Consider the following 27,873-nt stretch of genomic DNA (forward strand, 5'->3'; position numbering starts at 1 on the left):
TATGTGCAATGAAGGGCAATTGCAGCTTCCTGCTCCTCATGGCTGCAACTACTCCAGTACAAAGACTCCTACCTAGACTACACTGTACGCAGTGAATGTGCTGAGGTTTTGAGCCATTGCACAGTAGATGAACTCCATCAGAACTAGCACAGCCTACTTGATCCCAGCTTTCCTGGACATTGTGTTTGTCTGTCTATCTTCCCTTTATTCCCTGGTCACCCCAGTCAGGTTTCCAAGCCCAACTCATTCTATTCAAATGTATAAATGTGTATTTTTATTTATTTAAGACAGGGTCTCACTATGTAGCCTTTGCTGGCCTGAAGCTTGATATGTAGCCCAGGCTGGCCTCCAACTCATCTGCCTCTGGAGTACTGGGACTAAAGGCATGTGCCAGCTCATCTGGCCAAAATTTGTATGTATTTTAAGTGTCTGCCCGACTTTTAGGAGTATGTAGTTGGCAACATCAGGCAAACACTTTAACTATTAACATACAGGCATAAAGTTAGTTAGCCCACAAACCTGTACTAAACGGGAATTCCATCTATGATGAATCAAATCTTCCTGTCCCTACTGCTTAACTTGGCTATTTCCGTGCCTCAAGTAATTCTGAACGTCCTCTAAGGTTCAGTTCTTGATACTATCTGGGGCAGAGAAAGGGGTTACGTTCTTCACTCTGAGCATAGCTCTCAAGCCATCCTTACTAACAGTCCTTGGTCATCTAGTCACTGAGGTCTCTAAGGTCCCTGATCACACCACCTACTAGCCTCCACGATACAACCTGGTTGTTTTCTGAAGACTGTGGCAATTGCACATTCTTCCACCGTACTCCAAGTACTGTCATCTTGCTGAGTGATTTCAAGATCCATCTGGATCCCTCATTCAATACCCAGACACTTTATCCTGGTAAGTAAGCATCCCAGACTCAATCTTACTTCCACTTTCCTGTGTTTTCCTTTTATTTGAGAATATACTACATTTGCTTATCTCTAAAAGTCTTAAGCAGCACACTCCCAACATCTGGACCCATCCCAAAACCAACGTCTAGGAAATAAGAGAAAGATCTGGGTTGAAATATGCAAAGTCACCTGAAAGAAATGTGTGAACACTCCTGAGACTTGAAACGAGACAGATGACTTAACACATTTAAAAGACGCGTCAAGGCAAGTCTCGGCTAAGCCAGCTTCAGGCTAGCCTCACCCACTGCAATCTGCCCATCACACAGCTGTCAGAAATACCCTCCTGGGAAGCAAACGTCAAGCATTACACTCAGCTTTAAATGGCGTTTTACCTCTTGCTATATACCTCTTGCTTCTTTTTGTTATAACAACTAGCTTTGAGCTCTATTTTAGCTTAGCTCTTGTGATTTGAATCTGAACAACACCCCAAAGCTCATGAGTTCAAAGGCTCGGTGGCCAGCTAAAGGAGCCATGTCATCTCCAAACGGAGTTACTTTATTTCTATGTGCCTGTTTCATTTTCAGTAAAATTGAGGTAAGTCTAGAATCTTCTCCTCAAGATCATTTTGGGATTAAAACATTGCCTAGTGCTTGGACGTAGTGCCATATAATGCTTATCCAGCCACTTTATGAATTAATGGACAAAATTGAGAATCACAAATTTTATCGTACCGCCTTGCTTTTTGCTCAGTGTTATGCCACATATTTGGTAGTTTTTCTCATTCCACAGCTGCCCCTATATGACAACCGCAACCCGTAAGAATTCCTTTTCCCTCTTTAAACCTGGCGGTTCCGGCCCCGAATCCGTTCCAGTTTCGAATTATCCCGGGAAATTAAGCATGGGCAGAGCCAGCCTGGGCTGAGCGTTTGGAGGCCACGCTGTCCGGGTTCACCAGGCTCGGTGACCGGGGAGGCGGTGCCCGCACTGGGAGAACCGACTCGGACGAAGCCACACCCGCCCCGCCGACCGCGATCGGGTCAACACCAACCCTTGCCAGCCGACCTTTGAACCCCCGCGGCCCACGGGGCAGAGGCCGGAAGTACGGCCTCCCAGGGACGCGCGGCCAATAAGAAGCGAGAGCCCCGGTGTGGAGGGCGGAAGAGAAGCGGTGCAGTTCCGGAGGCGGCCGCGGCCGCCGCCATCTGTCACCTCGTCTCCGGCACCGGCAGCGGCCTGCCAGTGCCCCGGCCGTTCGTTTCCTCGGCGGAGCCCGCTCCTCGTCCTGCCATCTCTCCGTCCTCGCGCCCGCCTCCTTCGCCGGATGGATCTGGTCGGAGTGTCTTCACCTGAGCCGGGGCCCGCAGCAGCCTGGGGACCCAGGAAGGTGAGCGGCGGTCGCGGCTGGCACTCCTGCCGCGCTCACGCGGGGTGCTGGTCTCGGACGGCGGCGGAGGCGGCTCGGCAGGCCTGGGCCGGGGCCCCGAGGGCCTCGCGCAGGCCGCCCGGGGGCCCGGGGGGTGACTGGGTCTGTGCCCGCTCCGTTCGTCGCCTGGACCGCAGCGGAACGCCCCGCACCGGCTCGTGCTCCCCAGCTAAGCGCCAGCCCTACCCCAGAAGGCTTAGACAGAAAACTGCGTTAGGAAGGTGTTGCCTTCAGACGACTGCGGTTATCTCAGTGCGGTAACTTCTTGTTTTTAAAATGGTAAAGATAAAAGTTTAGGCGCGCCTGCCCGTTCCAGCGAATATTACTGAAGTAAGACTGTAAGATGGTTATGGATTTCCATGGTCTGCCATAGGCGTGGCAAACTAAGATTCTTTTCTGTTCACGTCTGACTTTGAGCGTGCTCTTCGTATTGCATCGGTTAGGATGAAAAGATCCTGAGTATTCCATTGCCTAGGATGAAGAGACCGCAGACACTTGCTTCGTTTGGGGTTTGTGTTCCTCAACTGTAAGGTCCTGAAGGGGCTCCAGCCCTGTAGACCTCATAATAGTTATTAATTCACGTATTAATCTTATTGGAGCCGCCTGAGTGCTGGCATTAAAGGCATGTGTCACCATCACCCGGCTCAAGTGTTAAGTTTTTAAAAAGTTGATTTTATAAGTTTATAAACCTGTAGGAAGAGTCAAATATCTATTGGTAAATGTGGTTACATCTTCATACCATTTTACCCACTTGTGAGATGCTGATCTTGTTGACAAGGTCAAGACTAACAGACAGAAAAGGACAAAATTAGACAGAGACCATAAAAATACAAGCCAGATTCTTTCAATTTCCCCAGTTAAACACTCCCAGAGCTTGTAGGGAAAGTTCAATGGACACATTGAAATGTTTCACTTCCTAAATAAATAATAGTGGATAAATGATGCCCATCACCTTCTCATCTAAGTGTATATCATCGGAACTATGAAATCCCATTTTCATCATTTAGCAAAAAATATGTCCCTGGAGTTTGTTGGTGGTTTGTTGGATAGACAGACTACCAAAAACCAGGCCTATGCCATCACTTAACCATTTCCTTTTCTAACCATGGAAAACCAAGTGAGTGAGTGCCTAAGGAGGAAGAGACTTGAGAATAGTATTGTTTTACTTTTTTGTTTGTTTGTTTGTTTGTTTTTGTTTTTTCAAGACAGGGTTTCTCTGTGTAGCCTTGGCTGCCCTGGAACTTGCTCTGTAGACCAGGTTGGCCTCAAACTCCTACCTCTCTCTCCCAAGTTCTGGAATTAAAGGCATGGGCCACTGCCACCTGGCTTTGTTTTACATTTTAAAAAATCACTAATGTTTAGTTTAATAGAGGGTAGTTTGTTCTTATATTTATTTGTTGTGTGTTTTTGGATTGAATTATATGGGGAAAATCCATCCTACAGATACACAGCTATAGCAAATATAATTGGAGATGGACAGTGGGACACAGTACAGAGGAATAAAATGGAGTTAGCCTCTAACTCTAATAAAGTTGCACATTTATAGCCTACATTTGCTACCGTAGAAAATTTTGAAAAGCATGGATGTGCAAGCATACATTCAGTCAGCCAGTGGAATGATGACGTCATCAGTTCTGATGTAGACCCTGGAGAACTATTGTGGTTGAGAGAATGAGAATTAGAAAGACAAAGCACATCTTAGTAGTGTTGAGAAAGTCTTGACCTCACAGTTCTTCTGGTAGGGCCTCAGTGACCGCTCTCCCAGGTACCAGTGACAGAACACCACACTGCTTCACAGCCCAAGAAGCAGGGGAGGGGCGCTGTCCAATGAGAGGCAGAAGTGAGGAAGTGTCCAGCTCTGAGAGGGGGTTGTAGAAATGAGTCCATGGGACTTCCATGGCAGCCACCAATAGTCTGAGAAACCTAAAACCAAGAGGAGCCTAAGGAGACCTGACAAGCCTGATGTGGTATCCTGGACGTCTGCTGTCATCCAGGGAAAAGCCCTGGGGGAACTAAGGAAGTGCCAGGTATTGTAGTGTGTGCCTGTAGTCCCAAGGCTAAGTGCAAGAAAACAGGAGTTCAAAGCCAGCCTGGGCTGTCTTGTGAGATCCTGTCTCACAAAGTAAAAAGTCAACATTGGTTCACAGCTGTACCTGATGGTGCACACACCTGTAATCCCAGCACTCTGGAAGCTGAGGCAGGAGGACCGAGGGGTGGGGTTCAGGACAGCCATATGTACTATATACTCTGTCTTCCAAAAAGTTCTATTGTGACAGGTGCGACCCACAGGGAGAACCCAGATCACTTTCCCCAGACACTTGACTCAAACGTGTGTCCTGGATTGTGTGGTTAGAAAGGGGTCCTCCTGTGGCTTGTGGTTTTCTTGAATTCTATAAAGTGGGCTGAGCAGCTAGGGAGAGTCACATCATTAGCTGAAAGGAAAGGCTGAGTCCCCTTCAGTCTGCAGCTGGCCAGAGACTAGTGAATGTGCCACGGTCAGGAACCTCGAAGAGCAGACTTCAACGGTGGATCTTGACCAGATTAGAGGATGGAAAAGTCTCAGCGGGAAGGATTTAGGAAGCTGGCTATGGGGCTATCAGATACATTGTTTGCTAGGTTTATGGAGCCGGAGCAAAAACACTGGTGAGAACAGTTTAAAAGGGGAGAGATTTCAGCTCATGGTTTCAGAGGGTGCAGACCATGGCTGCCACGTTTCTGGGCCATAGCATGTCATGGAAGTCAGGGCTGTTGTTCTTGTGGTGGCCAGGTGACCAGGAAGGAGAGCAGAAAGAACCCTAATGGTCTAATTGTCTCTGGAAGGATCCTCACAGACACACCCAGAGGCGAGATTTGAATCTAGGCATTTCTTAATCTGATTGTATTGACAGTCACAACTGAGCACTCAGAAATGATTGTGTGCTGTTTCTCAGATGAGCTGATGGTCAGATGTACTGTAATGTACCGTAGATGTCCTGATGATCAGAACTGTGAGAATGACTGATGAGGCAGGAGCCTGAGAGTTGCTCTTGCTTTAGGGTTATTGCTACTTTAAAATGTAAAACTTGTATTACTGTTGTGTATACGATGTGTGTGTTTGGAGCGGTGCACATGTGCCGTGATGTGCATGCGGTGTCAGAAGACAACCTTGTGAGCTGATTCTGGGGACTGAACAACATAGGTTGTTGTGCCAGTGCATAAGAGAAGCCTCCAGTACAGTTTCCAAGCCCCTTTCAGCAGGACAAGCCATTTGTAGAGCGTTCCCTTCCCCAAAGCTGGCCCTCACAGAGCCCAGGAGAATTTTGTGGAAGACTTTTACTAGCTACTTTTAAATATTTCAGTTTGATTTCAGACTGGGAATCTGACATTGTGACTTACCTAGCCAACCTGAGCAAATTGCCTCAGTGTGAGGTGGCCCAGTGTGAATGGTTGGCAGAGAGGGGAAGTACAGAATGAGGTTCCCGAGGACAAGGTCATTGTGAGTGGGCAGTTCCTGTGTGCTGTCTGGTACATCTGTGGTCTGTGTTTGGGGAATAGAGAAATTGCCACTTAAGGTAACAAAATTACTGTCTGCCATCATTGCCTCTTCTGAGAAGTTTGTCAGCTAATAGTTTATATTTAATGTCTTTTAGACTCTGGTGGCAGGTGACAGTAGACCATGAACCTCAAAAATAGGCACACAAGGTGGAGGCAGGGACTCAAGATCAGTTTGAGATGCTGAAAGGCACAAGACCATGCCACTTTGGACCACATTTGGTCATCTTTTCATTGTTTCCTGTGGCGTGTATCATTCAGTAAGTACTTGAATGTTTCTGTGTCTGAAGCTCTGTGCTGGCTCCTAAGGGTGAGAGTGCTCCACCCCTCAAGGGGCTCTCACTCTGTCCTGGCTGGTGATAAACTCTAGTGATGATTCTGCAACAAGGGAGCCTTCCTTTGTTTCCCTTTCTGAGCCTTTAAAATGTCGATGGTATCTCGGGTACTCTACCTACGGCTCAGGCCTTTAATCCCAGCACTTGAGAGCAGAGGCTGGTCTACATAGAGAGTTTCAGGATAGCTAGAGTTACAAAACAGAGACCTGAAGGAAAATGAGGGAATGATGCTCCAAGACACTGTGGAGGAGAAGGGTTTACTGTAGATCTGAGGGAGAGAACAGGCAGAGGCATCCGGAAGGGTCCAGACTGAACCAGGCGTGAGAGGAGGTGGTGGTGGGGGAAGAGGAAGGGGCAGGAGAATGGAGAGGGCAGGCAGACCAAGAGACCAAGAGCACATGGCCCAGTGGCTGGGCTCCAGAGGACTCAGAAGCTGGGGAAGGAAAGCCCAGCCCCTGGGCTGAGAGGTTTAGGGGAGGGGCGGGTGAGAAGTGCTGGGAGGAGTCACTGGTACCCAGTGGGACTTGCCAGGGAGACATGACTTCAGTAATCTTGATGTGTTTTATATTCCTAGTTAGCTAAGTGAGTTAGTATAGGGAATATTGAAATGTTATCCGTTGGCCGTGAACGTAGCAACTGCTAGAGTAATTGCCTGGAATGGTGAGATCTTGGATTCAGTCTCCCCCACTTGAAAAGAAAAGGGGCAGGAGGTGGCTCTACTACTTCCTGTTAGTCATTGTCTAGTTGTGGTGAGAGTCATGACTGGGAGAACACAGTCATCTGCTTTTGGAGCCTGGACTTTGAACTGAGCAGACTAAGAATTTCTTTATTTTTATTTCACATGCATTTGTGTTTTGCCTGCATGTGTGTCTATATGAAGGTGTTGAATCTCCTGGGACTAGAGTTTCAGACAGTTGTGAATTGGCATGTGGGTGCTCGGAGTTGAACCTGGGTCCTCTGGAAGAGTAGTCAGTGATCTTAACCCCTGAGCCATCTCTCCTGCCCCAGACCAAGCATTTTTAGGTTAAGGAGCAGGAGGCCAGTGGAAGCCATGTTCTGCACATTACAGAGCACTCCGGTCTACCTTCAGGGAGTCTCTGTTCTCTCTTGGTGGGCCTTCCATGAGGATGGACCAGCTCCACAATGGCTGGTGTCAGTGTGTGCCAGGGGCCATGTGCATCCCTCTATCTCAGGCTGAGTCCAGACAGAACTTGCTCTGCTTCCCTTGGGCATGAAATAGTTGTCATTGTTGCCCACCCCCAGGCTCCACCCGGGCAGCCTACCCAAGTCAGTCAGTTCTGACCCTCTCCCTCAACGTGGGTGTTCTTGCTCAGTTGTCTCAGAGATGGCGTGTACTTTCGCCGCCTCCCCTTGGGTTGATAGTTCTGTGGCTGATAGAGATATCACTGTTAATTAATTCTGAGGTAGACATTCATTGAGGAATGAGTTCAGACTTCATGCTAAGGCAGTAAGAGCAACAAAAAGTTTAATTAAGGGAATATAACTAGTAAAATCTATAATTTGGTAAAAACACTGTATTTTGGAAAGTGGAATCAAGACGAGGAGTAGATGATGAGTTAGATATCTTAGGAAAATATGAAATCAATCTAGAATCTGTGTTTCAAGAAAGCTGAGACAGTGGTGCCATTGAGAGAGGCCAGTGCTGAAGAAGAATCTCAAGGAATAATATTCTTTTGTGATCACACTTTGTCATTCCTGAGTCTCAGATCCTGAGGGTTAGAAATACATTTTTCTGTGGCTTGTTCTTGGTTTGTTTTGGCATACACGCAGGCATCTTAAGGAGGATTGACACTTTATAATGAGCCATGTCCTTATGCTTTGATTGGAATTAGGCATAACTTCTGAGTGGGATTTGAATTGTTGGTAAAAGTAATTTATTTTTCCTTTCTGAGATAGCCTTGCTTTGTAACTCAGGCTGGCTTCAGCCCCATAGCAGCCCTCTTCCTTCATCCTCCTGGCACTAAAATTACAGGAGTGGACCATTATGGCTGATGATAGAGTCTGTCCTATAAGAACATCTACTAGGGAAGCCAAATCATAAGCAGAAAGGTGTCTGATGAGAAGAACTGCCTGCCTAAGCTGAGAACTCCTTGCCTGGTGCGCGATGCTGTGTAATGTAATTAACATATAATATATAATATAATATAATATAATATAATATAATATAATATAATATAATATAATATAATATAGCCTAGTACTTTTTCAACCTTGAGAGCATGCTTGCCAAAGAGGTGGGTGTGTCTGCTTAAGTTTATGGGTGTCCTCAATAGGATTTGAGTTGGGGATTGGCCGTATGGCTCAGTGGGTAAAGGCACCTGCCACCACCCTGACAATCCAATTTCAGTACAGTCCCTGGGACTCACACGATAGGAGAGAATCTACTCCCACAAGTTGTCCTTTGACCTCACTTGCATTGTGGTGCTTGCAACACAAGAGTAAATAAGTGAAGATGTAATTAAAAAAAAAAAGATTTGTGCTGAGAGATGCTTCCTTTTAAGATGATGTAGATGTAACCAACCATCTTATTAAATAAGAAACACAGAACCAATGTAAAAGAGAAAGCCAAGAGGTCAGAGCTCAGTTTTAACCTTATCCTTCCTCCTACGGTGGTCCTACCTCTCCGAAAGAGAGCTGCTTCCTGTGTGTATGTCTTTTTATAATCTTTCCGTTCTGCCTTCTCATTGATTGTAAACCCAAAGACGTGACTGCCTCGTCACTGCCTGTAAGTACAGCCCTCCAGGTCTTAAAGGCATATGTCTCCAATGCTGGCTGTATCCCTGAACACACAGAGACTTAACTAGCTCTGTCTACCAAGTGCTGGGATTAAAGGCATGTGCCACCACTGCCGCAGCCGCCGCCACCACCACACTCTTGCTATGGCTCTAATAGCTCTGACCCCCGGGCAACTTTATTTATTAACATACAATTAAAATCACATTTCAGTACAAATAAAATACCACCATAAGATGGATTTTGTAAATAGCTAATTACTCGTTTTGGTCATATTAACTAGTTTAATTCTCAAAAGATAACCTTGGAGTACTACTCAGCAGAGAAAAACAATGAAAGCATGAAATTTGCAGGCAAATGGATGGAACTAGAAAAAATCATCCTGAGTGAGGTAACCCAAACCCAGAAAACAGTTATGGTATGTACTCACTCATTGGTGGATTCTAGATATAAAATAAAGAACAATCAGACCACAACCCATAGAACCATAGAGGCAATATATATAGCATGGAGGTCCCTAGGATGACTGTGGCATATAATAAATTTCAGTTTTACTCAATTATTGAAAAAAAATAGCCAAATGAATGGAAACACATGAACTATGAACCAAAGGCTGAGGGGCCCCCAGCTGGATCAGGCCCTCTGAATAGGTGAGACAGTTGATTGGCTTGATCAGTTTGGGAGACAACTAGGCAGTGGGACCAAGTCCTGTGCTCATTGCATGAGTTGGCTGTTTGAAACCTGGAACTTATGCAGGGACACTTGGCTCAATCTGGGAGGAAGGGACTGGACCTGCCTGGACTGAGTCTACCAAGTTGATCACAGTCCTCGGGGGAGGACTTGTCCTGGAGGAGGTGGGAATGGAGGGTGGGCTGGGGGTAAGGGGAGGGGGTGGGAGGGGGGAGAATAGGGGAACCCATGGCTGATATGTAGAACTGAATGGTATTGTTAAATATATATATATATATATATATATATATATATATATATATATATATATATATATATATGAAAAAAAAAGATAACCTTGTTTTCAAGTTTGAATGTCCTTGTCATCAAGTTTCTTCTCTTTTGTTTAAATAGTGCCCATGGGCTACCCCTCCAAGCACAGTGTCCTGCTCACTGACCGAGGTGATGAGTGAAGAGTTGGCCAAAGAGCTGCAGCTGGAAGAAGAGGCGGCCGCTTTCCCTGAAGTCGTGTAGGTGACCCTCGGCGTTTGCTTTACCCAAAGCTTTAAAGTCTGCCTGGGCACGGGCATTACAGATGAATGAGAACGCATGCCGAGGGCAGTGCAGAAGGAATTTAATTCCTGAGCCTCGCTTGGCACAGGTGGAATAGCCCTACAACTCTGGACACTCAAAAAGTACTCAGAAAAATTTCAGGTTTTAGAGTGTTTCAGATTAGAATTTTCCAGATCAGCAATACTTAGCTGAGTCTATGTAAATCATTCCAAAGTCTGAAAACTTCAAAATCATAAGTACTTTTGGTCCCAAGAAATTCAGGTAAAGAGATTCTGAGTTTGTGTTATCTTAGACAAAGCACTGATTCTATGGGTTTTGTTCCTGTTGTTGCAACAGTTGAACTGCTGAGGTTTAGTTTTCTCTCTGCTATGATTAGACCACAGATGAAAAGCCTTCTGGGTCTCAGTATGGATTTTCCATAGCCCTTAGGGGGCTGGCTCTCCCATCTCTCTCACCTAGCTGGGGCTCTTGGAGAGTCGCCGTGGGTCTGAGGCCGGCTGAGTGACCAGGAGACGGTCAATGGTTTGGTACAGTCTCACCCTTCTTCAGTGTGAGTTAGCAGTGCAAAGATGCTTTCTACTCTCGTGATCAGTAGCTGTTTGCACAGCACATCAGTCAGCCTGTATCACCTTGTTTTGAATAGTGTTGCTGAAGGACCATTCATTTCTGGAGAGAATGTGGACACTTCCAGTGACCTAATGCTGGCTCAGATGCTACAGATGGAATTTGACAGAGAATATGATGCACAGCTTAGGCGTGAAGAAAAGAAGTTCAATGGTGATAGCAAAGGTACGGTGACCTTATTGTGACCTTTCCATTGGATGGTAGGAAATGCCTGTACACACGACCAAATAAATAAACAGTCAACTATTTTTACCTTTTAAGTTTCCATTTCATTTGAAAACTATCGAAAAGTACATCCTTTTGAAGACAGTGACAGCTCTGAAGATGAGGTTGACTGGCAGGACACTCGTGATGACCCCTACAGACCAGGTGCTGTTTGTTTCTGGGGTATAATTGGGAAGGGTAGAGGAAGGTAATTGTGCCATTGAACTTGTTTAGATTTGAATCTCATTTGATAATTCACCCTGTTAGATTCAAGTGTTTCTCCAGTGCTGAATGCAAGACTTTACTCTTTGCTGTTTTTATATTCTTGGCTTTTCTTGATTGCCTTTAGCAAAGCCAATTCCTACTCCAAAAAAGGGCTTTATTGGAAAAGGAAAAGACATCACCACTAAGCATGATGAAGTGGTATGTGGGAGAAAGAACACAGCAAGAATGGAAAATGTAAGTTACAGAAAGAGTTCTTTCCCAACCAAGAGTTTAAATATATTTTAAAAACAGCATTCTAGTTCAGGTATGGTGGAGCACGCCTTTAACTTAGCACTTAGGAGGCAGAGATGTGTGGTCTACACAGTGACCCAGGGATACTTTCTTAAAACACAAAAGCAACCAAATTAACAGCCTTCTGGATAGAGTACAGTAAACTTCTAAAAGTTTATTTTATCTGTTTTATATGGGTCTCACTCCATAGTTCAGGCTGGCCTCAGACTCTTGTTCCCCTGCACCTCTGTGCTGGTGTTCACCTCATCAGGCTTCAGAGATGCTCTAGCGGACAGCTTAACTCTGAAAAACTCCACCACTGAAATGATGGGGAGTACCTTAAGTGCAGCCCTAGAGGACACTTCAGACTTACTTGATTTACAAGATTCTGAGGTTAGGAAGGGAAGCTGAGCATATGCCTGTAATCTAGCACGTGGAAGAAAGAGGCAAAAGGATAAGGGATTAAAGGGTACCCTTGGCTACATAGTGATTTCAAGGCTAGCCAGGGTTACATTAGACCTTGTCTTTAAAAAAAAGAAGGATAAACAAATTCTTAGTCCTTAGTACATTATTTTTTACAAAAGACCATTTCTGCAGACCGCAGCAATGGAAATGGGACAAGAACTAGAAGGAAGAAATGCGTATACTTTTTAGACATCCTGCCTTTGTGGTATTGGTGCGCAGCTGCAGTGTCTTGTGCATGCTGAGCAAGCCACAGAGCTCCACTCCCACCCTGCACCATGCTTTTGGAACTACCTCTAAAATTAAAAATAAAATGCCATTTAAAAAATGATTTCTCAGGGGCTGGAGAGGTGGCTCAGTGGTTAAGAGCACTTGTTCTTCCAGAGGTCCTGAGTTTGATTCCTGTACCCACATCAGGTGGCTCACAACTGCCTGTGAACTCCAGCTCCAGGAGCTCTGATGCCTCCAGCCTCTATGGGCATTCACATGTGTGTGTGCATGCCTACCCACACACAGTTAAGAATATGCCTTAAAATGAAACTAAATGTCTTGGGAGATGGAGACATAGCTCAGCAGCTAAGAGTACTCCTGCAGAAGACTGGGTTTGTTTCCTAGCACCCACATGGTAGCTCACAACCATCCTCAACTCTAGTTCTGGAGGATCTGATGTTCTTTTTGGCTTCCGTGGACTTGAGGTGTGTGCGTAGTGCACATATATACATGCAGGCAAAACAAGCATGCACATACAATTTTTTAAGTTTTTAGCTTTTTATGTGTGTGTGTATGTGTAAGGGGAGGAGAGAGAGAGAGAAAGAGAGAGAGAGGGAGAGAGAGAGAGATATTCAGGTACCTGTGGAGGCCAGAAGAGGGTACCTGTTGACATGAGTGCTGGGAACTGACTTGGGTCCTCTGGAAGAACAGCAAGTGTTTTTAACTGGGGAGCCATTTTTTCTGTCTCAAATAAATCTTTTTTTTTTTTTAAATTTAGAATTTTTATTTCTTTCCTTTTACATACCAACCCCTGTTCCACTTTCCTCCCCTTCTCCCGCTCCCCTAAAAAAATCTTTTTAAAAAGTATTCTCTTTCATAAAAACTGTGGTCAGTAAGAAACGTGCAGACCTTAGTGCAGAAATGTTTTTTCAGTAAATATCTTATTCAGTATGGTTGTGATGTGTCTTGTCTGGAAATGTCTGTGGCTCTGGAACAGTGCTGTTGTGCAGAACTTTGGTGACAGCAGAGTGCCTATCTCTGTCTTCTGACATGGTGGCTGTATTTGCTGTTGAGCACTTGGTGCAACTAAGGAACTGAATTTTAATTAACTCAAATTTAAATATCCACATGGTAGCCACCTAAGTGGACTCCATAATTGTCATGGAGATGATTGGTATGGTCTGCTTTAGCAACTTAGTCTTTAGAAATAATTATGAAGTTATAGTTCTTTGGTAAGGCTCCATGGAGGCTTTATAAGATAACATTGTTCTTTGGCATCAGAACAAGGTACAAAGCAAATGCCGGGTCATTCCCTTTGGATTCTCTGTGTAGCGTATGCCTTCCTTTGGGCTGCAGTTTCTTTGGGGTGCTCCTCTGTGTCAGGGAGCCGTGTCCCTCCCTTGCGGTGCCTGTGGCTGCTGTGTGTGCAGGAGGTCGTCTGTTGAGTAGGAACTCTACAAGACTGACTTCCCACTGTGGTTCCCACACCGTTCCCTAGGAAAACGTTAACTGCTGGCTTTTCTTCTTTGTCAGTTTGCACCCGGCTTTCAGGTAGGAGATGGAATTGGAATGGATTTAAAGCTGTCCAACCACGTTTTCAATGCTTTAAAACAACATGCCTACTCAGAAGAGCGCCGAAGTGCCCGGCTCCATGAGAAGAAGGAGCATTCTACCGCGGTAAGCATTCTGCACCTCCCTCGCTTTGGTGGAAGAATTCATGTTAGAAACTAATGTTTGAGGGGAAAAGAACAAAACAGAACTTCATGATTTAATTCCCCCGCCTCTGAAATTAGCTTTTCAAGTCAGTGCTACTCAAGTGACTTTGTTTCTTGGCATTTTCTTACTGTAATAGGTAATCGGTCATTTACAGCCCGCGTTACGGAGTTTTCCGTCTCTAGCAGCGGCGCTGCCGGGGACTTGGCGCACAGGGTGAAACCGCTCTTCTTGTCTGACCCTCACCTGAAAGCAGTGCCCACCCACAACAGCCATAGCTCAGGCTCCAGTAGTGACGGCATCTGTAGTTGGCTCACCTTCTGTTGCACCCCAGAAGTCAGATGTGATGGCCCAGGTGGTAACCACTGTAGCTGGTGGTGTGGCTTCAGGCTTGCCTGTTAGGCACACACTGGCCATCTGTCACCAGAGGCTTCAGTGGAGGCAGTAATGTTGAGCCTTCAAGCCTGACATCACTTACCAGGACCCGTAAGGAACCTAAGTAGCTTAGCAGAAACAGTTGGTGGCCCTTGGCTTCACATGCTTCAACAAGTTTTAGAGTGTGCCCAGAACCTGTATGAGGTTAACCCTGCTAGTGTTTCAGTAAAGTTGGCAAACAGTTCAGACCTGCCAGGGACTAGTCTGGTCAAGGAGTTCAAATTGAACTGAGGTGGCTCATGCCTATAATCCCAGAACTTTGGAGTATGGATTGCCATGAGTTTGAGGCTATCCTGGGCTTCACAGTGATTTCCTGGCTAGACTAGGTTAGTGAGACCTTGTGTTTAAAAAAAAGAAAAAGAAAAAAGCACATTTATATTGTTCTCTGGGCTAATGCAGTTGAAGAACTGTTTGAAAATTGGTAATGAAAGTATAATGTGTAAGCTGAGTGAAACTTTATTAAAAAGTTTTAGTAATACTCCCCTACTCCCTCCCCTTGAACTCAGAGATCTGCCTGCTTCTGCCTCCCCAAGTGCTGAGACTAAAGGTGTGTGCTGCTAAGCTCTGCTATTTTTTAGTAATAACCTTACTGCTTCAGAGTGCCATGTCTATATAGAAGTTCACCGAGATGGTAGGGAATTTGCGGTTGAGCAAATGGTTTTTCCCTAAAAGGTTATGTTTAGTGATAGTAATTTAGAGCATACACTTTATGTTTAGTTGAATGTTTCAGATATTTAAAGATCTATTTTCTTTTATGTGTGGGGGTGTTTTGTCTGCATGTGGGTGTTTGTGGGTGCCTGGTACCCTTGGATCCCCTGGGACTGGAGTTACAGACAGTTGTGAATTGACATGTGGGTGCTGGGAGTTTTACTCAGGTTCTCTAGAAGAGCAGCCAGTACTCTTAACTCCTGAGGCATCTCTTCAGCTCAAATGTTGCACATTGTTTAAAAAAGCTTTTGCCTGTTACACTGACATTTGCAACTACTTGGACTTAATAAAGTCTCTAATGTTTTCCATCAATGAAGACAATATCTATTTTGGAAATAGCAAAATTACTAGACTCTTTAAAACCCTAACCTTTATATTAATGAAGAAATGTGTACTATTTTAATAAGTGAATTTACTAAACCCTTAAAAAAGCTCTAAGAGGGCTGGAGATGGCTCAATGTAATGAAAGAACATACATTGTTCTTGCAGAGGTTTGGAGTTCGATTCCCAGCACCCACATTAGGCAGCTTCACAACTGCTTATGCCTCCAGCTCCAGGGGATGCCTCAGGCAATGCACATATACACATAAATTAATAATAATAACTATAATAGTTCTGAGAGAGCTGTTTAAACTTGGTAAAAGATTTTGATTAAACCTGTGTTTGGGTTTTGATGTGTTTTAACTACCAGTTTGTTTTTTAAGGACAGAATGTGGAAGTTATAGTCAAAGAGCCCCCCTTCAAGGCTCAGGAGATAGGGAACCACATAGGCTACACAGGCAAGGTGCCACAAGTTTGATACTGGATTAGGACTGGAAGGGAGAAGTTGTCTCATAGCCTCAAAATACTCTGGAGGTGTTGTATGAGTTCTACCTTCATAAAAGATAGAAAAGGGACTTGGGTCCTCAGTAGATGGTACCCAGCTAGATAGAGAGGATGCTGCAGGGGAACCAAGGAAGGTCAAGGGTTAGGGAAGGGGAGGGACTTTGTGTATGTATTAAATCTAGAGACCTACCAACTGTACACACTGCCTGGCACCCCAGTTGTACCACATAGCCCCTGTGTTCACTGCCCTGATCCATGCTTGCTCTAATCTGGGCTTATGTCTAAACCGCAGTCCTGGCGTAGTGTGGGGGCTGGGGAGGAGCACATTGATGCTCAGGAAGGAGAGGCAGGTACTGTGACCTCTGCACTCCTCTACTCCCTTCTCATGCTCTGTCTCTGGAGGGGAGCTGCGATGATGCCTCCCATTCAGTTTCCTCCTCTGGGGCTAATTGTTTATCTTGGGATAAAATTAGGGGTTACCAGAGGTCAGGGGGATCGTTCCAATGGGCAGGAGTGTGTCTTGTGGCCTCTGAATATGATATAAAACATTACTGGAGCCATGGTGCCACCCAGAACCCATCACTGTCTCTGTACCTTGTCTACTTTAGTGTCCTACCTGGGAGGAGGGAGAAGAGTGGATGGGGATAAATGGATGGTGCAGGACTCAAGGTTTGGTTTTCCTTGAAGAGACTCCTGTCCAGACCCACGTCATCGTCCACAAAGTGGAGAGACAGAGCTAGGAAGCCAGGAGTTTTGTGAGAAGGAAGGTGAAGCCCTTGCTCAGAACAGATGTCCTTTGGGGAAACTAGTTCTCCTGATGCATCAGAACCTCCTGCTCTGCATATTGAGGCTTATGGTGAACTGGAGGAGAAGGGAGAGGCTGATTTTCCTGGAGGTCAGTGTGGAGGCACAACAGAGGAGCGTTCATCTCCAAATACTTCCAGAGCAGTACGGGTGGGCCTGGCCAGGGAATGGACGAGCCTGAGTCATTTACACACAGTCTCTGCCTTGTGCCCCTCTGAAAAACTCCAGGCTCTACCGTCTTGGGCTTTGTCCTTCATTGGCTCCGGACCTTTGAAAATGGGTCACCATGGTGCTGCTGTCAGCCCTTACCATCCCTTGACCATTCCTCAAGAAGCTCTGACCCCTGAGGTTGTCTGCCACAGAAACCGTGACTCTGTGGTCCAGACTTGCAGCCTCATGACACTGGAGCTGACATCCAGGGCCCTGAGGAAAGAACTGTATTGTGATCAGGCTCTTTTAAGACCCTTTGAAAAGAGAATCTTATGATGATCATTTTCACTTACAGTACTTTATCTCTTACAGGAAAAAGCAGTTGATCCTAAGACACGCTTACTTATGTATAAAATGGTCAACTCTGGAATGCTGGAGACAGTCACTGGCTGTATTAGTACAGGAAAAGAATCTGTTGTCTTTCATGCCTATGGAGGGAGGTAAACGAACAAACACCTTTCTCCTCAGGACTGATGGGTTATATATAATCAGACTTAAGCTGCATAGCAAATGGAGTCATTATTGTAGAAGTGTAGACATTATTTTTATTTATTTGTTTTGTACTTAAAAGAATTCACATGCCTGTTGGTCAATTCTTTGCCTTTAGTTTTCTTAACTATTTACCTTTTCACACACACCCTTAACACACAGACATCATAGTGAATCGGATTGTTAAGTTCTAAAAATGAAGAGAGCAGAAAGCAGGGTTGGGTCTGGGGATGTAGCTCAGTGGTAGAGCTCATGCTTAGCAGATGCAAGGCCCTGGGTTCAATCCCCAGCACCAAAAGGGAAGGAGGTATGGGGAGGGGTTTGCAGTTTTAACCTCTGATCTGGAACAAGTTAGATGAAAACCTCACTTGGAAACTGCGCCTCACTTCATGGGATTTTTGTGTGGCTCAATGAGACCTTATTTCATAATTCCTGATATTAATCTTAACAAACATTTATTTCTTCCTTTCCAACTTTGAGTTCAATCTTTCAGAGTTTTGTATGCATTTGTTTACTTAGCTTATGCAGTGATCTCTTCCCAGTTAACATACCTTTGACGTTTAGGTATTAGTAGGCAGTCTGTATTTCTAGACCGCACTATACCTTTTAAAGTCTTATTTTTATTGATGTGTAATAGACCAGGAGGCGTTGGCTTCCCTGGAGCTGGAGTTAAAGGTGGTTGTGAGCTGTCCGACAGGAGAGCTAGGAACCAAATCCCAGTCCTCTGGAACTGGGAGCACAGCAAGTGCCCTTGGCCTCAGAGCTGCCTCTCCATCCCCAGACCATGCTACTGTAAATGACATTATGGGACTGTATAGAGAGATCCTTGAACTTAGGTGTGTTTTACAGCTATACCCTCCAGCTAAACTCCTAATGAAATTGATGTGGAAACACTGTATGCCTTGCTTTTCCTCTTTTTGTTAAACAGTTAGTGGAAGGCTTCACTGAATGGAGAGCTGGGTTTGCTCCCTTGGAAATCCTGAGCCGGCTGGTGTATCAAGCAGTGTTTTTGGGATTTCATGTTTTTTTCTTTTTTTTTTTTAGTATATGAAAATTTTAATTAAAAGTTAAACAGTGTATTTTCTGGGGCTGGAGAGTCGGCTGGGAGGGTGAAGTGGTTTCTGTGCAAGTATGAGGACTGGGGTTCCCTGTGCTCCTGGGTGGGGTGGGGGGGAGACGGGAGACTCCCTGGGAGCCTGGCTTACACAGAGGCAGCGAGACCGCCCCAAGGCACAAGGCAAGGCCCAACATCCAGGGTTGTCTGCTGACCCTCACTCACATCAACATGCACATAAAGGAGAAAGTACAGACTTTCTTGTTTGTCACCACAGCAGTCAGATCCTCCGTGACAGGAGGAGGTCACTGGAGCAAGAACAGTTACGACCAGTAAAAGATAATTGTATGACAAAGCATGCAGCTGTGTAAGACCACTGTAGGGTAGGAAGAGACAGAGGGCAAGATCATTGCCAGACACATGCAGGGAAGGCATCATGATGAGGTTAGCTTTCAGCCTGCATTTTAAAAGTAAGCAAAAAACCCAGTGTTGACAGCCAAAAGATGGATGAAAGGGTACATAGCACGTCATTACAGCTGCTTGTCTATGTAGATGTTTCTGCATGTGTATTAGGCTCTTTAAAGGAACAGGAATGATAGAATTCTACACATATGGATATATTTTAAAGGGAGATGACTAGAGAGGCTCACAAGCTGTGGTCTGTTAGTCCAACTATGGCTGTTCCCTGATGGAAAGGCAAAGGACCTGGTAGTTGTTCAGTACAGGAGACTGGATGTCTCAGCTGTCAAGGGTTTCTCTGTGTAGCTTTGCACCTTTCCTGGAACTCGCTTTGGAGACCAGGCTGGGAATTATGATTATTTTTTTTTACAAGGCTACTCTGTTGATTTTGTTGAGTTTTGCCCCCAAATCCAAGGTCATAGTAGTTTAAGAAGTATGTTTTCCCATTATTTGTCAAGCTTGATTCTATAGTGATGAAATATGCAGAACATTATACTGTAGATTGATGAAAGGTATCTGACAGTTCATTTGGAAGTATGTTTTATTAAAAGAAACAAACCCAGCTAGGAGCAACAGTGTCTGTCTGTAGTTCCAGATCCTGGACAAGCTGAGACAGGAGGATCACTTGGGTCTAGGAAATTGAGGCCATTCTAGGAAACATAGCAGGATCCCCTAAAACCTAATGTTTTATTAAGATATAAAACTTGAAGGTTTAAAAACAACAACAAAGTCGGATGACCCTTTGAAACAGAGTCGGTCTACTTGAGTGGAATGGAGCCTGAGACGGTCTTCCTGTGAGCTGGTGACTTACTGACTTTGTTCTTCTCCCTTCAGCTTGGAGGAGGACAAGGAAGATGGTAGAGCTATACCAACCGAATGTGCCATCAAGGTATTTAAAACAACCCTGAATGAGTTTAAGAACCGTGACAAATACATTAAAGATGATTTCAGGTTTAAGGACCGCTTCAGTAAACTAAATCCACGTAAGATCATCCGCATGTGGGCAGAGAAAGAAATGCACAATCTTACAAGGTAAAGAAACAGTGTGCTGCAGGTGACCTTGGGAATTGCCCTTTGTACCAGGACTGCTAGCCAGGCCAAGGCCCATGCTGTCTTTTAAGCTGGCTTATAGAAATAACAGAAGATGTTGACTTTCTAGTGCTTCCAAGGCTTTTTGTCAGAAAACATTTCCCTGCTTTGAACCAGAATTCATCCTTTGTGAATGAAAAGCCATTTCCTTCTTCGTTAACATTCAAGGGAAACTAAGGCATCGTTTGCCCAGACATCCTGTCATATATAGGACAGCTCTCTGTTGAACAGTCTTTCTGAAGAATCACAGAGCGTGCAGGGCGCCGGGCACACCTGTGCCAACCTTAACTCGGTACCATTCCACCTGCCAAGTTCCCTCCCAGCGGGGCTGTGTCTTCCTGGTTTTGTATTCCCCTATCTCCCGTGTAGAGCATAGTACCAGCTCAACACAGGCGTTTGTGGAATTAATGGCATGTTTTCTCCTTCTGACCTTTATATTCCTAATCATGTCTTTCTATACAGAATGCAGAAGGCTGGAATTCCTTGTCCAACAGTTGTACTGCTTAAGAAGCACATTTTAGTAATGTCTTTCATTGGCCATGATCAAGTTCCAGCCCCTAAATTGAAAGAAGTAAAGCTTAGTAGTGAAGAGATGAAGGACGCCTACCATCAGACTCTGCATGTAAGTTGTGCCGTATGGTTCCTGTGCACTGACGCGTCAGTACGTTTCTTCTCCCCGGGTTCGAGGGTGCCTGTAGTGCCGCTGCTTGGGAGGCCCAGGCACTTGAGCCAGCTCTTCAAGGTCAACCTGGGAACACAGCACAAGAGCCTAGCTTAGGAATGATGGCAAGTTTTCAAAAATCATGGGGCTGGAGAGATGGCTGCTCTTCCAGAGGTCCTGAGTTCAGTTCCCAGCAACCACATGGTGGCTTACAACCATCTGTAATGAAATCTGGTGCCCCCTTCTGGCCCACAGGCAAACATGCAGACATGCAGGCGGAACACTGTACACATAATAAATAAATTTTTGTTTTCTTTTGTTTTGTTTTTTTGAGATAGGGTTTCTCTGTGTAACTTTAACTTTGGAGCCTGTCCTGGAACTCACTCTGTAGACCAGGCTGGCCTCGAACTCACAGAAATTCTCTTGCCTCTGCCTCCTGAGTGCTGGGATTAAAGGTGTACGCACCACCACCACCTGGCGAAATAAATAAATGTTTTAAAAAATCATGGAATCATACTTTTTGAAGGTAGTATAAGAAGGATAAACAGAATCTTGTGAAGGATTGTTGACATTGAAGTTGTCTTTTAGACAGGCATGGTGGTGCACACCTGTGTCCTTGAGAAGGCAGAGAGGAGGATAGCTACAAGTTGGAGGCGGCCAGCTTGTGTACATATTAAGTTTCAGTCAAGTAGCCTATCTGTTAGGACGCTGTCTGAAGGGGGAGGCACTAGAGAGATGTCAGTGACGAAGAGCACTTGCTGCTCTTGCAGTGAACAAGGGTCTGCCCCCTGCTCCCCTGATAGCTGATCCACAACCCCTGTGGCTCTACTCTCGAGGGTCTGATGCAGGTACAATGTAAGCGGGAATTCACACACACACCGTGAACGTAGATTAAAAATTAACCTGCCTGTGATCCTACAGCATGGGCAGCTAAGGCTAAAGGACTGCAAGTCAGAGGCCAGCTTGAATTCCTTAGTGAGACCCTATCTCAACACAGTTGTTTCCATGTCCATTTGTGTACTGAATCGTTTGAGAAAACTTTAAGATATTCATGGAGCAAGAGCAAGCTTCATTCTTAGTATGAAACAATTTTTCACAGAACTTCTTCAGTCAAGTTTAGCAGATGGAATCCCTCTGTCTGACTCCTTAAAAATTAGGGTTCTTTAGCAGTATGGAAAGGGTCGGGCATACCTTTAATCCCAGTACTTACTTAGGAGGTAGAGGCAGGCGAATCTGAATTCAAGGACAGCCTGGGCTATGCAGAGAAACCTTGTCTTGAAAAACCAAAAAAAAAGAAAAAGGAAGGAAAGGCCTAGAGCCACTGTTGGGAAATCCGAGGGAAGCCGATTGGCATCACTGCAGCAAAGTGATGGGGAAACTGAAGATGGTGGGCGGCAGTGGCAGGACCGGGTGCTGCAGTTGGAGAGCTGGTGTCGGGAATCTTGACAGTGACGTGTGTTTGCAGACAACAACTGAATTAACGCTGAAGCCTCCCGTTTAAGAAAATGTCCCCAGTGCCGTCGTGATTTCTTCTGCAGTGTCTTCAGTGAACACTGGGGAAACGTAGGTGTGTGTCACACACTGTCTACATGGAGCCTTTGTGTCATACAGCAGCTGATGTCAATATAAAAATACTACCCAACAGTTTGTTAGGGTATGATCAGAGGGGCCTGAGCTTAAGTGGTGCACGTATCCTCAGCCTTGGTTCCCTCACAGTGCTGCTCGCCGATGCAAACAGGAACTCGGGGGCAGGAAGTAGACTCGGAGCCAGATTACTTCTGTGCAAGCCCAAGACTGAGTTTGGACCTCCAGTATCCCTGTAAAAAGCCCAGTGTTATGGTGCGTGCCTTAATCCCAGCCCTGAGGAGAAAACGGGATTCCAGGGCCTTGCTGGCCAGCTGGTCCAGCTGCATCCATGAGCTCCAGGTTTATAGTGAGAGACTTTGTCTCAGGAACTAAGGTGGAGCCACAGAGGAAGACACCTGACTTGGACCTCTGGCTTCCACATGCATGCCACATGCATGCACATGTACACCCCACATGCACACATTCATGAACACGAGATGCAGTTTCAGAGGTTAAACACCTTCCACTGCCAAGAGGAGAACAGGAAGAAAGGAAACCATGTTCAGAATGCTTTGGGGAAGAGATGAAGTGATGGACTTTGGTTATACAGTTCTGTTAGGGGCAGCAAACACACATTTCAAGGGTAAAGTTAGGGTTATCATTAATGATGATATTATGATGCTGCTTAGTTTAAAAGGCTGGAGACCACGCGTCCTACACACCGGGAATCCCAGCACTTGGGAGTCTAGGGCAGGAAGTTCATGAGTTCAGGGCCATCCCAGGCTGCATACCAAGGCACCGGCTCACAAACAAGAACACCTCTTCTACCATCACAGGCAGGAAATACTGTTCCCCTGGAACTGTGTCTGCTCCATGGAGGTCTTAGTGGGACACTGTCCTTTGACAGAGGAAGTGGTTAGACAACAGGTGCCATCGGAGTCTGAGCCTGGGCCTGACTCTGCGGTCACAGCAAGGAAGCAGAATGGCGCACATGAACTCTCCCTCATTCTCCTAAACTCCACTGACACAACAGCAGAGGTGCCGCAGTCTTAGATCGTGTAGGAGGGGAGGGGGGCTCATCTGTGGAGTGTGTGCGTCTTAGATCGTGTAGGAGGGGGAGGAGGACGGGCTCATCTGTGGAGTGTGCGCGTCTGGACTCAGTCATCGGTGCAACCAAAACAAGAGACAAATAAGGAAGGAAGGAAGGTGGTGGTGTTTTGTTTTCCGAGACAGGGTTTCTCTGTGTAGCTCTGGCTCTCCTGAACTCTGTAGCCCAGGCTGGCCTTGAACTCACAGAGATCCTCCTGCCTCTGCCTCCTGAGTGCTGGGTTTAAAGACATCACTACTGCCCATGAAATAGGTTTTTAACTTGTTTTTTGGGAAGTACTTGTTGACACATTCATCTTCATTAGTCATTTAATTCATTGAATCAAGGTCTATTAGAATTATGCTTTCATTTCTCTTCTCAGTTGATGCAGCAGTTATATAATGAGTGTAACCTTGTGCATGCTGATCTCAGCGAGTATAACATGTTGTGGCATGCTGGAAAGGTAAGAGGCACACTCCAGTTAATGTTCAAATCACGTTTCCTGGTGTAAATTACTGAGTGTTACATCAGTCTGTGCTTTATGTTAACTAGGTCTGGTTGATTGACGTCAGTCAGTCTGTAGAACCAACCCATCCTCACGGCCTGGAGTTCTTATTCCGTGACTGTAGGAATGTTTCACAGGTAAGTGTGCCAAGCAATGCCTTTTAAAGGATGTCACAGGTTCAAATATTTTTTCTCACTCCTAAGAGATCATATTTGCAGAAATTGAAGGAAAAGATACCGACTGCCTTTAGCAGAAGGAGATAAAGGAGGGTTTTTCAGAATTCACTTATTCATGGACTCTGGAGTCCATGACTCATGTGGCCTCCATTTCTAAGAGACTAAGTTTTTGGTTTGGCTCCTGCTGTTTAAGGAGTGAATGGACTTAATGTATGCCTAATGCATAAACCAAAGCTGAAGGTGGTTAAGCCTGCATGGTTCCTCCCAGTACTGCTAGAAGGACGGCCTCCTTGCTGCTCACTGGGACAGTGTCTGCTCACTGCCACTGTCACTCCAAGGGAGAGTGAATTCACTCCCTGAGCACAGAGAAAGGACTTGCTAGCAACAGATCCAAGTGATAAATAACTTTATACTGTGGGTAACCTGTAGGCCTGCTTAAAATAGTAATTCATGTGATTTAGTGACTGCATTGCATCTGTCCACACAAAACAGTGCCAAAGCCACTGTATACAGGGCACCACGTTTATACTGAAGAAGAGGTAGCAGGCCGTGGAAGTTAATGAAAACAGACAATGTCGTGTAGACCTGGGCCAGTTAACCTTGAGAGGGAATCCTCAGTGGCTGCAGAATCTGAAGGAGTGGAGTGCAGCTTGTGCCTGCGGGAGGGGTGTGAGAGCTTGGCTGATGTCTGGCTGTGTGTGTCGCTGCAGTTTTTCCAGAAAGGAGGAGTAAAGGAAGCCCTTAATGAGCGGGAACTCTTCAATGATGTTTCTGGCTTGAACATCTCAGCAGACAACGAAGCTGATTTCTTAGCTGAGGTGAGTGCCTGGCGCACAGCTTTGTCTGCTGCTGCTGCTAGAGAGCTGCCCAGAGGAGCTCAGGGCCTGCTGCCTGACGCTCCTCCAGTCCACGGGCCTTCCTCTCTCTACATGGTTCTTTTCAGGCGTGAAACTGAACACGCACACACACCCCCAAACACGTGTTCACAGAGTTCATCACAGTTTGGCTAAAGTGGGTAACAGCAGGCGGTGGTGGTGCACATCTTTAATCCCAACACTCAGGAGGCAGAGGCAGAAAGATCTCTATGGGTTCCAGGGCAGCATGGAGTACTCAGTGTGTTCCATGCCAGGGGTCTAAAAAGAAAAGATGGGCAACAGCACATTCCTACTTACTCTTATTCTCCTGTTTGAAGAATGAGGAAGGTGACTGGGGAATAATACCCTGTGTGATATAAAGAGTCATTTATTGACTACCTTCCCTTAGCAGAACATAGAAAGCTAGAAGTGGCCACATGCAAACATATGCCTTCCTTGTAGTGCCAGAGCCACAGGAACAGAGGCAGAAAGCCTGGTCTATGTAGAGAGCTCCACGCCAGCCAGTTAGGGTTCCATAGCAAGATGATGGCTTTAAAAATTTACATATATAACGTGTATGTGTGTGTGTGTGTGTGTGTGTGTGTGTGTGTGTGTGTGTGTGTGTGTGTGTTAAACAGTAGCTCATTATTCCCAGCATTTTCACCACAAAGCAGAGAGTGGTTAGAGTCTGTTCTGGAATTCCTCTGTGTGACTTGAGTTTGGCCACGCTCTGGGGGAGCCTAAGGCCAGGCAGGAAGAGGCAGAAAGCTGGTAGTTCAGTCAGCTGGTGTTGAAGCTTTATAGAGCGCATGGCAAAACCCACCAGAGTTTACTTCCTGGCTTCATAAGTGTACTCAGTATTAACCCTGGTAGTATAATCCAGGAAAAAGCAAACGGGTATATTTGCACACGTATCACACACATGCACAGGGGTGGAGAGGAGAAGGAGGGTAGAGAGAGGTTCTAATTCTAACCAGCATCATTAGAGGTGGCCGAGAGGTAGAGAGGTACATACTCAGAGTCCAGACTGGACAGGTGGGTTCAATGTATCGGTTCTGCAGATAGAAGCTTTGGAGAAAATGAATGAAGATCACGTTCAGAAGAATGGGAGGAAAGCAGCCTCGTTTCTGAAAGATGATGGAGGTCCGCCTGTGCTGTCTGCAGAATAGCGCCAGTACCACTGCCCTCTGCCAACAGCAGTGATCGCCAGCTGCCAACAGCCAGCGAGTGTGGCCGACTTGACACACCAAAGCAGGAGTGGACAGTGCTGCTCCTGTGCGTCCCACTTGTTACCCACGTGCCAGACGTGTGGAATTTTTAACTCGGCATTGAAAGAATAAAATGTCACTACCTCTCATCTCACGAAAATGATAAGATAATTCTTTAACAGGTATAGATGCCATGATATGAAATATCTTGATGAGGATTTTTAAACATAGGTAGTGGTTCCGAATGTGGGGGGCTGTGAGGCGTTTACAGGGGAGGTGTGCTGGCTGCACTGCGCTCCTCACCTCCCTGCTTTCTGTTGCATCTTTCTGCAAATGTGATCATTCGACTTTAGCCCTTCTCAGCTGGTCTTCCGGCTGTGACTATGATTGTAAAGACCCTAGTGGTGTTAGAAATGGGGATTTGGCTTCAGAGTGGATGGTGGAAAGAGACATAAGCAATGTACCATTTATTGGTCTATCATGAAAATGTATGGAATTCACATTTCCATCTCAAAATCTAGGAAATGGCAGGTTTCTGAAAGATAAGTACAGAAAGATTTCTTAACTAAATTTTAACTTTAACTTTCGGGTTTTCTCCATTTAGGTTAAGTGGTTGGGATGTGACTCATCTACGTTTATAATGAAAATACAAAATATCTGGAAGGACAGAATATAAGAATCGTATTTGATGTATTTTAAGAAGGCAATGAAACACATCTCAGTTTAGTTTCCTGAAATTGTTCACATATTGATTGCTAGTTGTTTGCAGAGAAATAGAGCAGAGTAATTGGAGCTGTGAAATAAATAGAAGACAAGCCTGTGTGCAGAACAATCCAAGGAGCGAATTGACCAGCTCAGCCATTCGGCCTCTGTTTACCAGTCCCTACGCTGGCTGGACTCTGCTTTGAAAAAGCGAGCAGTGTCTAGAAGCTGTTGATTGCTTGCTCTCGCTTCCCTAGCCTCTTTCTTACCCCAGTGCCAGGAGTCAGAGCAGATCCACTAAACAGCCTAACCCTGTCTGGTTATAAAGAGTAAAATATAAGTGTAATTTATGTTTGAGAGATGTTAGCATTATTTTAAAATGCCAAATATGTTCTTTCTAGGACTATTTATTTTTGTTTCTGTTATACTGCTTTTAATTGCATTTCAGAGGAGTGTGACTTGAGGTGACTAAGCCCACTCTGAGATGTTTGCTACTCTGCAACAAAGATTTAAATGATGATTAATTATTGGCTGTACAGAAATTCCAGAGAACTCACTTGAAACAATCATTTAAAACTTTCTTTTTTGACATACTCATTTTCAAACCATTGCTTGGAGTGTGCTGTGAATTTGCCTTTCAAGAAATTAAAAATGAAGAGATCATTTTAGAATTGGCTTATTGTGTGGTTTATTCCTATTCCTCATTTTAATGTCCTGGCACCAAGACAGCCTTTCAGTAGCAAAGTAAGCAGTGCTATTTTAAGCAGCGCGCGCGTGCGCGCGCGCGCGTGCATACACACATACACACTTGACTTTTGTTTGATTTTTACTCACAAAATATAGATAATTTTTTTTCCTCTTGTGGGGTCAGGACATTTTTCACATAGCAGGAAAATGATGTAGAAAATACTGGTTTGATAAGTAATCTAGTAGAGTGTGTATGTATAAGTAAATAGGAATATTTTGCCTCACTTTATTGACATTGGATATAAATAACTATAAAAATACGTTTCCAATGTAAGGATGATTGGAGAGAATTTCTATTACAATAAGATAATTCATTACTATATAAAGAATTAGATCCCAGCACTTGGAAGGTAGAGGCAGACAGATCTGATAGTTTGAGGCCAACCTAGTCAATATAATGAGTTC

General features: G+C 45.2%; 1 protein-coding gene across 2 annotated transcripts; it reads left to right on the plus strand.

Annotated features, from left to right (window-relative positions):
- The first annotated feature begins 1,882 nt into the window (after window positions 1-1,882).
- On the plus strand, window positions 1,883-27,392 carry Riok3 (RIO kinase 3). 2 transcript variants are annotated; one of them, XM_076554741.1, is made up of 14 exons: window positions 2,053-2,280; window positions 5,949-6,110; window positions 10,023-10,138; window positions 10,825-10,970; window positions 11,067-11,174; window positions 11,359-11,468; window positions 13,710-13,853; window positions 17,184-17,311; window positions 19,708-19,905; window positions 20,425-20,584; window positions 23,659-23,739; window positions 23,829-23,918; window positions 24,668-24,775; window positions 25,873-27,392. In XM_076554741.1, the coding sequence occupies exons 2-14, from the start codon at window positions 6,051-6,053 to the stop codon at window positions 25,978-25,980; spliced, it is 1,557 nt and encodes a 518-aa protein (XP_076410856.1). In that variant the 5' UTR covers window positions 2,053-2,280; window positions 5,949-6,050; the 3' UTR covers window positions 25,981-27,392. The 2 variants fall into 2 exon arrangements, with proteins under 2 accessions (XP_006989525.1, XP_076410856.1); XM_006989463.4 differs by lacking the exon at window positions 5,949-6,110 and having other exon boundaries at window positions 1,883-2,280.
- Window positions 27,393-27,873: the final 481 nt, after the last annotated feature.

The sequence above is a fragment of the Peromyscus maniculatus genome, chromosome 19 (genome assembly GCF_049852395.1).
Source record: "Peromyscus maniculatus bairdii isolate BWxNUB_F1_BW_parent chromosome 19, HU_Pman_BW_mat_3.1, whole genome shotgun sequence".
Taxonomy (NCBI): Eukaryota; Metazoa; Chordata; class Mammalia; order Rodentia; family Cricetidae; genus Peromyscus; species Peromyscus maniculatus.